Raw genomic sequence first — 13,573 nt, 5'->3', positions numbered from 1 at the left:
AATTGGCTGTTCAGCTGCTGCAGAGAGCTTACAGAAAGCGGATCTTTCAGAGGGCGTTTTGTGTACAGTGTGTGGGAGCGAGATCATTAAAATGAGTAATATTTGTTTCCTTGGTGTGGTGGGTGTTTGTAAACTTATGTTTGTGTGATGAGATGTGTGACTGTACTCGTGTGTGTGTGTGTGTGTGTGTGTGTGTGTCTGTGTAATTGTCGTGTGTGTGTGTGTGTGTGTGTGTGTGTGTGTGTGTAATTGTGGTGTGTGTTTGCATGTACGTAATTGGTGAGTGTGTGTGCGTGTGTGTAATTGTGGTGTTTGTGTAATTGTTGTGCGTCTGTGCGTGTGTGTAATCGTGTGTGTGTATGTGCATGTGTGTAATTGTTGTATGTCTGTGTTTCCGTGTTTCCTTGTACCTGTGTGTCGGTGTGTGTGTGTGTCTGTAATTAAATTGTGGCACGCTGTGTGTGTGTGTGTGTGTGTGTGTGTGTGTAGTTGTAATTGAATGGTCCCGTGTGTCTGACTGTGTGGGTTTCAGATGGTTTAATATCCATTATTGTTATTATTTCTCATTTTTCCCCCTGTTCACTGTGCTAATTAGGATCTTTTCTTTGCAGAAGCCAATCAGTAACGGACTCCCGCCCACTCCTAAGGTTCATGTAAGTGCGGGGGGCAGTCGGGTGTTCTGCCGCGTTTCTGGAGCCTAGTTAGGGGGGGTGGGACCCAGGGGGGGGTGGGACCCAGGGGGGGGTGGGACCCAGGGGGGGGTGGGACCCAGGGGGGGGTACTGAGGCCGGTCCCCCGATTCTCTTCTCTCAGCCCTTAGTGTTCACGGTGAATGATAGATGAAATGTTGCATAGCTGAGCGAGTTAAACGAACTGTATGCGCTGCAACGGCTACTGTGTACGCACACGGCAGTTTGGACCCAGGGCTGCCCAACCGTGTTCCAGGAGATCTACTCTCCTGTACGTCTACATTTCAACCCATATTTTGCCAGCATGATTCTACTAATTATCAGCTCGGTGAGACCTCCAGTTGTTGAATAGGATGTGCTTCGTTAGGGTTGGAGTGAAAACCTACAGGATGGTAGATCTCCAGGAACAGGGTTGGGCAGCCCTGCTCTAGCTGTTGAATGAGGCGTGCTGTGTTAGGGTTGCAGTTAAAACCTACATGATGGTAGATCTCCGGGAACAGGGTTGGGGCGGGTTTGTTTTGACATAATGTTCGGAAAGCATCTCCATTAGCACCTCTGTTTGGCTGCATTCCCATGAGAGGTGTGATGACAGTAACATTGTATTCCTGGGATTATGGGATTTGAGCAGCCATCTTGTCTTTCTGCCGTAGGACATTCTGGTGAAATACCTGTACACGGCTGCATTTTCTGATGGGGGAAGGGCATTCAGTACTTGGCAGGACTTTGGGAACAAAGTTAAAAGTTTTCTTAAAAGTTCAAGCGTGATGATCTGCCTTCGATCCTGGGGTTCAGTTAGCACCATTCACAGTTAAAGTCCACTTGTCATTGCTTCTGAAAGAAAATGATGAAATGCTTTTGTGTCGCTGTTGGGCTGTGCCTTCACATGCCTTCTGTGCTGTTAGGCAGTCTTTAAATGTGACTTTATTTCTGACTGATGGGAGGGCTTAATCTTCCCTTCTACCCTGTCGGAAAAAGCAGGAATTTAACCCTGCATCCTGTCGGATAAAGAGGGAATTTTCCCCTGCATCCTGTCGGATAAAGAGGGAATTCTGTCCTGTACCCTGTTTCATAAAGAGGGAATCTTCCCCTCTATGCTGTCAGATGAGGAGGGAATTTTCCCCTGTACCCTGTCGGTTAGGGAGGGAATTTTACCCTATATCCTGTCGGTTAGGGAGGGAATTTTGCCCTTTATCCTGTCGAATAAGGAGGGAATTTTTTCCCTATATCCTGTGGAATGAGGAGGGAATATTCCCCTGTACCCCTGGATCAGGAAGGAGTTCTCCACTCTACCCTGTCAGATAAGAGGGAGGCCTGTTGTGCATAAGACCCATTTGTAGCTGAACTGGTCACAGAGGAACCGAGAAGACAGATCCTGCATCTGGTTTCCTGGCAGATATGTAATCCCCCATCCCCCCCCCCCCCCTCCCCGTCCCCCCGTCTCTCTCCCAAACAGATGGGAGCCTGCTTCTCAAAGGTCTTCAACGGCTGTCCCTTGAAAATCCACTGCGCCACCTCCTGGATAAACCCGGATACGCGAGGTATTCCCGCCTCTTCCCGCGCTGGGAATGCCCCTCACTCGGAATGTGGAAGCATTCCGACCTTCAGCTCTCATCCACAAGGGTCGGGGGCCCGGTTAGAGTTCGGCTGCAGTTCACTTCAGCAATTAAGAACAAAAAAACTGTCGGGAATTACCACTGTTTTTGCAAATCCTAAATTGGATTTTTGATTCACTTCTTGAATTGATTATTTGAATTGATGATGGCTGTTACTCTGCAGCAACAAAGATCTTTCAGTGACTAACATCCGTGGACCAGCATAAAAATAGCGACAGCATCAACCGATGCTGTAATATTTGAGCATTGTACTGAGAATAGCCCTCAGTGCTTATAACAACGGGCTTTAATAGGTCTGTCATCATCATCCTCGTTCTAAATGTGTTTTTTATTATTATTATTCTGATTTTTCTTTGTTTTAGACCAGTATTTGATATTCGGTGCGGAGGAGGGCATCTACACCTTAAATCTGAACGAGCTACACGAGACCTCCATGGAGCAGGTGGGTACCGCATACGGAGAATCCGCCCCTTTCTCACCCCCTACTCGACCCAGCTCCTGGTCCAAGCGATGGTTCTGTCCCGCCTGGGCTACTGCGATTCCCTCTTGGCTGGCCTCCCAGCGTCCGCCATCAGACCCCTCCAACTCATCCAGAATGCAGCAGCTCGTCTGGTCTTCAACCTTCCCAAATACTCACACGTCACCCCCCTGCTTACTACCCTCCACTGGCTGCCTGTCATGGCTCGCATCAAATTCAAAACATTGGTGCTAGCCTTCCAAGCAGTTAAAGGGTCTTCCCCAGCTTATCTACAAAAAATCAGACCCTACACCCCTGCCAGACCTCTTCGTTCAGCCTCCACAGGCCGCTTGGCACCTCCCCCTCTCCGAACCTCCACATCACGCTCACGACTACTGTCTGTTCTGGCTCCACGGTGGTGGAACGAACTCCCCGTTGAGGTCAGAACTGTAGAATCTCTCCCCACCTTCAAGCGCAAGCTGAAGACACACCTCTTCAAGCAGCACCTCTCCCCATCCCTCCCTACCTCCCTGCGAACCTTAATTGTTGTCTCTGTGACTTGCTTTGTGTATCAGTATTTTTAGTTGGCTAGGTAAGCAGTGTTTGGATAGTTAACTTTGGTCACTGTTTCTTTGTTTCTTTGTTCTCCCAAAAAAAAAAAAAAAAAAAAAAAGGCCCTGGTCCTTATCTTTGTTGTACTGGTAGCAGTTGAAATTGTACTTCCCTCTAGGGTCTTTCAGCGCACTTATCCCTGGTTATGGGTATGCACTTTGTTGTACATCGCTCTGGATAAGAGCGTCTGCCAAATGCCAATAATCTAATGTAATGTAATGTAATGTACCACGGTAACGGGTGTCAGTGTGTCTGAAATGCGGCCTTATTTGGGCGTGGTCACGTGACTGTTTCCTCCTTCTCTCTCAGCTCTTTCCTCGGAGGTGCACATGGCTGTACGTAATGAACAACTGCCTGCTGTCCATATCTGGTGAGCTCCGTTCAGACCCTCTTAAACGCTCCATTGATGTGTTCAGACCCTCTCAATACTCACTGATGCATTCAGACCCTCTGAAACGCTCATTGATATCGTTCAGGCCCTCTGAAACGCTCACTGATATCATTCAGACCCTCTGAAACGCTCACTGATATCGTTCAGACCCTCTGAAACGCTCACTGATATCGTTCAGACCCTCTGAAACACTCGCTGATTTGGTTCAGACCCTCTTGAACGCTCCACTGATGTGTTCAGACCCTCTCAAATACTCACTGATGCATTCAGACAGTCTCAAACGCCGCATTGATGCAGTTCAGACCCTCTCAAACGCTCGCTCGTGCATTCAGACCCTCTCAAACGCTCACTGATTCGGCTCGGACCCTCTCAAAGGCTCCATTGATGCGGTTCAGACCCTCTCAAATTCTGCGCTGTTTCAGACTCTCTGAAACGCTGCATTGATTTACCGTTTGCCTCTCTGCAGGAGAGAGGAAGTTATTTAGCAAGAGACTGATTTTGTGAGTTTAGCAGCAAGACATTTCTCCGGGCTCTGAGGGAGGTGTCCTTATTGTTCACAATTTTTTTTCCCCTGTTCTTCACACCTCTCGTTCTCTGCTGTCAGTCATGATTTCAGATGTGAACTGAAGCCCAACGTTTCTTATTTGCAAAGATTTCAGTGTTTTTATGTGTGTGTGCGCATGTGTGTTTCTGTACGTGTGCATTTGGATGTTTCTGCGTGTTTCTGTCTGTGTGCGTGTGTGCGCCTGTGTGTGCTTGTGTGCCTGTGTGTGCTTGTGTGCCTGTGTGTGCCTGTGTGTGCGTGTGTGTGTGCCTGTGTGCGCGTGTGTGCATGTGTGTGTGTGTGTGTCTGCGTGTGCCTGTGTGTGTGTGTGTGTGTGTACCTGCGTGTGCCTGTGTGTGTGTATGTATGTATGTGCATGTATGCGTGTGTGTGTGTGTGTGTGTGTATGTGCATGCATGCGTGTGTGTGTGTGCATGCACACACGTGTGTGTGTGTGTTTGTATGTGTGTGTCTGCGTGTGCCTGTGTGTGTGTGTGTGTGTACCTGCGTGTGTCTGTGTGTGTGTGTGTATGTATGTATGTGCATGCATGCGTGTGTGTGTGTGTGTGTGTGTGTGTATATGTGCATGCATGCGTGTGTGTGTGTGTGTGTGTGTGTGTGTGTGTGTGTATGTGCGTGTGTGTGTGTGCCTGTTTTCCCCGCAGGAAAAGCATCACAGCTCTACTCTCACAACCTGGCGGGACTGTTTGAATATGCTCGACAAATGCAGAAGCTGCCCGTCGCCATACCAACCCACAAACTTCCCGACAAGATCATTCCCAGGTTAGCATGGATTCTCATTCTTATGGTGTCAGAGGAGAAAAGGGTACAATCATTATTTAAGTGCTACTATTTTTTTTTTAATGCCATGTGTTAAGTCTCCCGAAGATCACAAATTTTGCTTTTATTTTGCCCACTCGGTTATTCTTCCAAAGCTGTGGTTTTTTAAGGTTTTACTGCATGACGCGGCCACATAAACACGCCCCATTCTTTTGCTGCTACCAACATTGTTGGCTGATTGGCTGAATGTTTTCTGTGGTTACAGGAAGTTTGCAGTATCCAATAAGATTCCAGATACAAAGGGATGCCAAAAGTGTTGTGTAGGTGAGTGTTCTGTGAACAGGTGTGCCTGACGTTACCTTAACGACCTCGCTCAGATGGATGTAGGTGGACTGGGCTCAATTATAATAACGGGTGCCACTCAAACAGTAAGTTTGGGGACTGCTATGTTTCGAAGCTGCTCTGGGTTCTGTTGTCATGGTTTCTGTTCTGTTCTGTTGCTACCCCCCTCCTGCAAAACCATGTGGCGTGTGCCATGTCGCTATGGAGACGGGCCTGTCTGTCCGGCATGTTCAGCAGGCGGTGAAGTAAATGAGAGGAACCGCCACGTCCTCACAAGCCTCAAATGCAAACACACACACGTCCTCACAAGCCTCAACTACAAACACACACAACTACAAACACACACACACGTCCTCACAAGCCTCAACTACAAACACACACACGTCCTCACAAGCCTCAAATACAAACACACACAACTACAAACACACACACGTCCTCACAAGCCTCAACTACAAACACACACGTCCTCAAAAGCCTCAACTACAAACACACACACGTCCTCACAAGCCTCAAATACAAACACACACAACTACAAACACACACACACGTCCTCACAAGCCTCAAATACAAACACACACACACACACACGTCCTCACAAGCCTCAAATACAAACACACACACACACACGTCCTCACAAGCCTCAAATACAAACACACACACGTCCTCACAAGCCTCAAATACAAACACACACAACTACAAACACACACACATCCTCACAAGCCTCAAATACAAACACACACACGTCCTCACAAGCCTCAAATACAAACACACACGTCCTCACAAGACACACAGCATCGCGCTGCTGAGTTCTATTTAGAGAGACTGGCCACATGCATTGAAGTGGGTTTGACCAGCCTGACTGACTGTGATTGCCTGCCGGTTTGATGAGCCTGGCTGTGATTGGCTGGCTGCATTGCTGGTGACTGGCGGGCGTTCCCCTGTGTGGGCGGCCTGTAGCGTAGTGGTTAAGGTACATGACTGGGACCCACAAGGTTGGTAGTTCAAGCCGGTGTAGCCACAATAACATCCGCCCAGCTGTTGGGCCCTTGAGCAAGGCCCTTAACCCCACATTGCTCCATGGGGGGGGGGTTCATTAATCTAATGAACTGTAAGTGGCTTTGGATCCATTCAATAACATGTAATTTGATGTGTGTCTCCCTCAGTGCGGAGCCCATACACGGGTCATAAGTACCTGTGCGGGGCCTTCCAGTCCAGTGTGGTGCTCCTGGAGTGGGTGGAGCCCATGCAGAAGTTCATGCTCATCAAGGTGAGGCTGTCAGTCTGTCCGTCCGTCCGTCCGTCCGTCTGTCCGTTGCTCAGCAACCGTTGGACAGGTATTCCAAAACTGTTTGCCCAGTGCCGGCCAGAAGCAGATGGGCTCCCCCTCTGAGCCCGGTTCTGCCCAAGGTTCCTTCCTGTGAGTCAGGGAGTTTTTCCTGCCACTGTCGCCCAAGGCTTGCTCTGAGGGAGTCTCAGGCCCGGGCTCTTTGTACAACTTTGTCGCGTTGTAAAAAGCGCTATACAAATAAAATGTAATTGAATTGAATATTGCTGTCAGCACCGCAAGCTGGAGTTTCCCACCAGTATAAATGGGTCACCTCGCAGTGCATGTGATATCCGGTTGTAAAGTTTTTGTTTGATTTAATTTAATTTAATCCGATTTGAGATCCCCAAACACAGACGGAAAGTATTAATATAAAATGGTGGGAGTAGTAGTAGCAGTAGTGAGAGTAGAAACCGTTTTCCCACATGGGGGAAATCTGTTTTGCAGCCGAAACAGCACGGCACATAAAAAACCTGAGAGATTATCTTCCATTAAAAATGTTAAAAGTGTACTGGAGTGGTTATTTGATGCTTGGAAAGGATATTACCTCATGGATGAATGACCGCCTCTACCGACAGTATTGGATGCACAGGGAAAAAAAAATACTTCCGATTGACTTGGCTGTCCCAGTACTAATGGAGGGTTTTGCATTGCAAGTGATGAGTGTAAACGGGACCTGATTGCCTGTCCCCCTGTCCCCCCCAGAACATTGACTTCCCCCTGCCGTGCCCCCTGGAGGTGTTTGAGATGCTGGTGGTCCCGGAGCATCAGTACCCCCTCATCTGCATGTCCGTCAGCAAGGGCACCGAGGCCCACCAGGTGGTCCGCTTCGACACCGTCAACCCCAACGCCACCTGCTCCTGGTTCACCGAGTCAGGTAGGGCTCACCTGAACCCTGAACTCTGAACCCCTAACCTCGCATACTCCACCTGAACCCTGACTCCCGAAACTGAACCCCAACCTATTCCACCTGAACCTGAACCCCACATACTCCACCTCAACCCTGACCCCTGAAACTGAACCCCAACCTATTCCACCTGAACCTGAACCCCACATACTCCACCTCAACCCTGACCCCTGAAACTGAACCCCAACCTATTCCACCTGAACCTGAACCCCAGATACTCCACCTCAACCCTGACCCCTGAAACTTGAAACTGAACCCCACATACTCCACCTGACCCCTGAATCCTGAAACTGAACCCTAACCTACTCCACCTGCTCCTGTGACCCATGATAAAGTACCTTCTGGGTGTGATTGTGTGTTAGCATAGCTAAGTACCTATTGACTCTGGGAGTATTACCATAACTAAGTACCGGCTGGGATGTGTTAGCATAGCTTAGTACCTACTGAGTCTAGAAATGTGCTATCATAGCTAAGAAGCCTACCTGCTGAGTGTTGAAATGTGTACAATGGGTTAAGACAGATACATTTTTTTCCTGAGAGGCAAGTCTTCTCAATAAGAAATGTAATTGACCACTCTTGGTCTCGCAAGAAAAGTTATGTTTTGTTAAGTGTGTTTTCGTTACGTTGCTCTATCTTTGACGTGACGAGCCACTAAGTTCAAAAGGCCATTTGCAGACTCTTTGTGTGACTGTTAGCTCTCGCGGTATAGCTAAGCGCCTGGGGGGGGGGGTGGGGGGGTGGAGCTTAGCGCTGGTCTGGCAGTGCATTGTGGGACGATGACACTGAAAGGCCCCCTCGGGTGTATCTTTTACATGTCTCTCTTTTCTAAAAAATCCCAGGCTTAAGATGCGCTGTCATAACAGCGGTGTTTTAGCGGGGCGTTGGGGCGTGTAATAACGGGGGGGGGGACCCCTGTAGAGATAATAGAGACGGGCTGTCTCCCAGACCTCGCTGAACATCGCTGAATTGTGCACTGCTGTAAGCAGTCTGAAATATGCATGAGGGGGAGGAATCTGCGTTTCCGGGCTTCTCCGGCAAACGGTGGGATTACTCCCAGCAAAGCTGCATTAAAACTTTAAACTTACAGACTCATAGTTTGCATTAAACCCCCCCCCCCCCCCCCGTTTAAGACGAGCGGACAGGCAGAGGTCTTCGGTAATTTTGATCGGCTTACCGCGCCTGAGAAAGCCACACACCGAGGAGTGGGTCTCGCGGCAGTGGGGAAAAGGGAAACGAACAGCCCGTGTCTCAAGCTTGCAACTGTCAATACGAACAGCCTGCGATTTTTAAATGTATTACCTTCAAAGTTCCTCAAACTGCCCCCATCTCAGTCACCTACCATGGACTACACCACAACTACATATATAAAAATAAAAAGGTTTATGCACTGGTAAAGTTTTTACAAAGTTCCTTCAGGTGAGAGTTCTCCTACCAAAGGCGTTACTCACTGAAAATGTACGATCGTACGAAATAATTTAGTTCTGAACATACGTTTCGTTTGGAAGTTCTGGGTAATCTTTGTGTTTCGTGTCAGGTCCCCCTTGGCAAAGAGATTTCGATCTCAGTGGGGTTTTTCCCGGTTAAATAACAGATACATAAAAATGAAATGAATCTGCAGGAACCTCACTGCTGTGTAGAGGGTTTGCGTCGTGATTGGACCCGGGTGTGACCCTCGCTGTGGCCCTTGTGTTTTTCTCTCAGACGCACCACAGACCTGTGTCATCCACGTCACCCAACTGGAGAAGGACACCATCTTGGTCTGCCTCGACCGTGAGTCTCATCTTCAGGGAGTGGGGAACCGCTGAGCACTTAACGTATTTTGTAGATTCGGACCGCAGCGTTATGTTCTGTTCTTTCCTGTGCTCGGAGCCTGATTTCCGCTCCTTTTCTCTCCTCTCCAGGGTGCATTAAGATTGTGAATTTGCAGGGCAGGCTAAAGTCCAGCAAGAAGCTGTCGGCCGAGCTGACCTTCAACTTCCAGATCGAGTCGATAGGTGAGTAGCCACGTGCTCACGCCCAGCCCTGCGGTGGGACGCCATCTGATTGGTTGTGCCAAGTTTCAGCCGCCATTATTGCATGTCATTGGTGGAGATGGCTTGAATCGCTTCCTCTGATTGGGCCGCACTTACACAAGGTCATGATTTGTAAGAAGTAGTAACTCATTTCTAAACCACATCCCCTGGATGTTCAGTATACTGTTCTCAGGCTCATAGTGCTGTAAGGTTATGAGCGGCCTGGTCAGACTCATAGTGCTGTAAGCTTATGGGCAGCCTGGTCAGGCTCATAGTGCTGTAAGGTTATGAGCAGCCTGGTCAGGCTCATAGTGCTGTAAGGTTATGAGCGGCCTGGTCAGGCTCATAGTGCTGTAAGATTATGAGCGGCCTGGTCAGGCTCATAGTGCTGTAAGGTTATGAGCAGCCTGGTCAGGCTCATAGTGCTGTAAGGTTATGAGCAGCCTGGTCAGACTCATAGTGCTGTAAGGTTATGAGCAGCCTGGTCAGGCTCACAGTGCTGTAAGGTTATGAGCAGCCTGGTCAGACTCATAGTGCTGTAGGTTATAGGCAGCCTGGTCAGGCTCATAGTGCTGTAAGATTATGAGCGGCCTGGTCAGGCTCATAGTGCTGTAAGGTTATGAGCAGCCTGGTCAGGCTCATAGTGCTGTAAGGTTATGAGCGGCCTGGTCAGGCTCATAGTGCTGTAAGGTTATGAGCAGCCTGGTCAGGCTCAGAGTGCTGTAAGGTTATGAGCAGCCTGGTCAGGCTCATAGTGCTGTAAGGTTATGAGCAGCCTGGTCAGGCTCAGAGTGCTGTAAGGTTATGAGCGGCCTGGTCAGCCTCAGAGTGCTGTAAGGTTATGAGCGGCCTGGTCAGCCTCAGAGTGCTGTAAGGTTATGAGCGGCCAGCTAAAGCTGAAGTCGGTGAATGGGTAAGATGTAAAATGTTAGCAGTACAGGGAGCCGGGGCTAATGCTGTCAGCCAAGCAAACAAAGTGGCATGTAATTATTGTGTAATCAGTGTAGAACAACCTGCTCCACCGAGGCCTTTGACCCCGTGGCCTTTGACCCCGGGACTTCACCTCTTAATGGAATTTTGTGAAAACTTCATTCCCATTCACAGTCAGGGTTGTAACTAATTTAGTTCGCCTGTCAGGTCTTCTAGTTCCCCCCCACCAGATTGTTGAATTAATCTGCCTTTTTTCTGTAATGAACTCATTTTTCTCCCCCATAAATGTAAAGAGCCCGCGTGTCCAACAAGCAGTTTCATTTTAGAGGCGAAAATTGTTTCCTAGCAGCGGGGGATTTAATTTAATCAGCTCACTTCTCACTCTGTTCCATTTGCTAAAGTTGAGTGTGATTGGCATGGAACAAAATTGCCTTTTTTTTTGGCGTGTTTGTGTGTTTGTGTGTGTGTGTGTGTGTGTGTCCGTGAAGCGGGTTGTGAAAATGGTGGGCATACAGGGAGAGAGGTCATCTCTCTTCGTATCAAGCTGTGATTTTTTCCCTTCAAAATAAGTTCCTGTGTGAAATGGTTTAAGTTCCTGTGTGGAAAGGTTAGAAGTTCCTGTGTGGGAAGATTGGAAGTTCCAGTTTGGAAAGGTTGAGTTTCCTGTGTGGAAAGGTTGAGTTTCCTGTGTGAAAAGGTTGAAGTTCCTGTGTGAGAAGGTTGTTTTCTCTTCTGAAGAAGTTCCTGTGCGGAAAGGTTGAAGTTCCTGTGTGAAAATGTTATCTCTCTTGTAGTGTGTCTCCAGGACAGCGTGCTGGCCTTCTGGAGACACGGGATGCAGGGGCGGAGCTTCAAGTCCAATGAAGTAAGTGTGCCTGGTGGACTGCTGGTTCTGCTGGTTCTGCCTGACCCTCCCACTTCTCACTCCTGTCCCTCACGGGATTCTCTCCTCTTTTTAAATATTTTTCGCCCAGTTTCCCGGACACAGATTAAGCCTGGACAAAACTGAGTTTTGTTTGGAGAATTTATTTTAGTCTCGGCCCTTTATTTTCCAATTTATGGGTGCATTCATGTTCCAACGATATGGCTTTTGACCATGTATCTTGTTCTGTAGATGTGGCTGTTTATCCTGTATCTTGTTCTGTAAATGAGGTTGTTTATCCTGTGTCTTGTTCTGTAGATGAGGTTGTTTATCCTGTGTCTTGTTCAGTTGATGAGGTTGTTTATCCTGTGTCTTGTTCAGTTGATGAGGTTGTTTATCCTGTGTCTTGTTCAGTTGATGAGATTGTTTATCCTGTGTCTTGTTCAGTTGATGAGGTTGTTTATCCTGTGTCTTGTTCAGTTGATGAGGTTGTTTATCCTGTGTCTTGTTCAGTTGATGAGGTTGTTTATCCTGTGTCTTGTTCAGTTGATGAGGTTGTTTATCATGTATCTTGTTCTGTAGATGTGGCTGTTTATCCTGTGTCTTGTTCTGTAGATGTGGCTGTTTATCCTGTGTCTTGTTCTGTAGATGTGGCTGTTTATCCTGTGTCTTGTTCAGTTGATGAGGTTGTTTATCCTGTGTCTTGTTCAGTTGATGAGGTTGTTTATCCTGTGTCTTGTTCAGTTGATGAGGTTGTTTATCCTGTGTCTTGTTCAGTTGATGAGGTTGTTTATCCTGTGTCTTGTTCAGTTGATGAGGTTGTTTATCCTGTGTCTTGTTCAGTTGATGAGGTTGTTTATCCTGTGTCTTGTTCAGTTGATGAGGTTGTTTATCCTGTGTCTTGTTCAGTTGATGAGGTTGTTTATCCTGTGTCTTGTTCAGTTGATGAGGTTGTTTATCATGTATCTTGTTCTGTAGATGTGGCTGTTTATCCTGTGTCTTGTTCTGTAGATGTGGCTGTTTATCCTGTGTCTTGTTCTGTAGATGTGGCTGTTTATCCTGTGTCTTTTTCTGTAGATGTGGCTGTTTATCCTGTGTCTTGTTCTGTTGCTGAGGCTGTTTATCCTGTGTCTTGTTCTGTTGCTGAGGCTGTTTATCATGTGTCTTGTTCTGTTGCTGAGGCTGTTTATCATGTATCTTGGTCCAGAGATGTGGCCTTTGATTGCGACTGTTTTCCCTCCACAGATCACACAAGAGATCTCTGATAACACGAGAATTTTCCGGCTCCTGGGGTCGGACAGGTGAGTGGTGCTAAACGTAAACACACCTGTGTGCAGTTCTGTGCCATTGGCCATTTTCATTCTGGTGTGGCTAACTGGCAGAAGCATTTCATATTGTGATTTGAGGGTGAATGTGGAGTGATTTAAGGGTGAATGGAGTGATATAAGGGTGAACAGAGTGATTTCAGGATAAATCTGGAGTGATTTGAGGGTGAATGCAGAGTGATTTGAGGGTGTGCAGTGATTTCAGAGTAAATGATTTGAGGTTGAGCATTTTATATTATTTTACATTAAGTTAGCCCATGTTAACTTGTAGAAGGCAAAAGTGTGTTTACCTGATTAATACGAGCAATAGGGGAAGGCTAGGCTAACAACATTCACACACCATAATATGAATGTACAGCATCACTTAAAGCGAGTTAATAACAGAAATGTACTTGTTATCAATTGAGTCAATTGAGTCCTCTGAGCTAAATTGTCATTCATTTCAAATTAGTTTTCAGTAAAAAACCCTCAAGCAACAGACATCTTATGCAAACAGTCTCAGCTTTAAATAGAAGAATAAGGACCCCAAGATGACTCTGGTTTTGATTATAGCAGTGGATTCAATGTACTGGCATTGTACTCTTCCTTATTTATTTAGCTGTAACAGTCTTGTTGGAGATGTATCCCATCTTTGAACGGTGTTGCTATATGCCAGGGATCATCAAATCTGGACCTCAAATCCAAATCCAGCCCTGGTTTTCTTTTCTTCCGGGTAATTAACTGAACAGTTAGTGCTACTGATTGGCCAGACTGTCTCCACACCTGACTCGCAGGTAAAGGGAGGG

At 47.4% G+C, this 13,573-nt stretch overlaps 1 protein-coding gene across 8 annotated transcripts in view; it reads left to right on the top strand.

Moving 5' to 3' along the window:
* Window positions 1–13,573, top strand: part of map4k3b (mitogen-activated protein kinase kinase kinase kinase 3b) — a 105,411-nt gene that overhangs the window by 89,859 nt on the left and 1,979 nt on the right. For all 8 annotated transcript variants that reach the window (XM_061231825.1, XM_061231827.1, XM_061231822.1 and 5 more), the window contains 12 exons: window positions 612–653; window positions 2,143–2,227; window positions 2,665–2,744; window positions 3,681–3,741; window positions 4,972–5,089; window positions 5,352–5,410; window positions 6,592–6,695; window positions 7,458–7,629; window positions 9,361–9,429; window positions 9,561–9,653; window positions 11,396–11,466; window positions 12,709–12,764. In XM_061231825.1, the coding sequence (XP_061087809.1) occupies window positions 612–653; window positions 2,143–2,227; window positions 2,665–2,744; window positions 3,681–3,741; window positions 4,972–5,089; window positions 5,352–5,410; window positions 6,592–6,695; window positions 7,458–7,629; window positions 9,361–9,429; window positions 9,561–9,653; window positions 11,396–11,466; window positions 12,709–12,764 (1,010 nt within the window). The remainder of the gene's footprint in view (window positions 1–611; window positions 654–2,142; window positions 2,228–2,664; window positions 2,745–3,680; window positions 3,742–4,971; window positions 5,090–5,351; window positions 5,411–6,591; window positions 6,696–7,457; window positions 7,630–9,360; window positions 9,430–9,560; window positions 9,654–11,395; window positions 11,467–12,708; window positions 12,765–13,573) is intronic.

The sequence above is a fragment of the Conger conger genome, chromosome 2 (assembly GCF_963514075.1).
Source record: "Conger conger chromosome 2, fConCon1.1, whole genome shotgun sequence".
Taxonomy (NCBI): Eukaryota; Metazoa; Chordata; class Actinopteri; order Anguilliformes; family Congridae; genus Conger; species Conger conger.
This window is presented reverse-complemented; position numbering and strand designations above follow the sequence as displayed.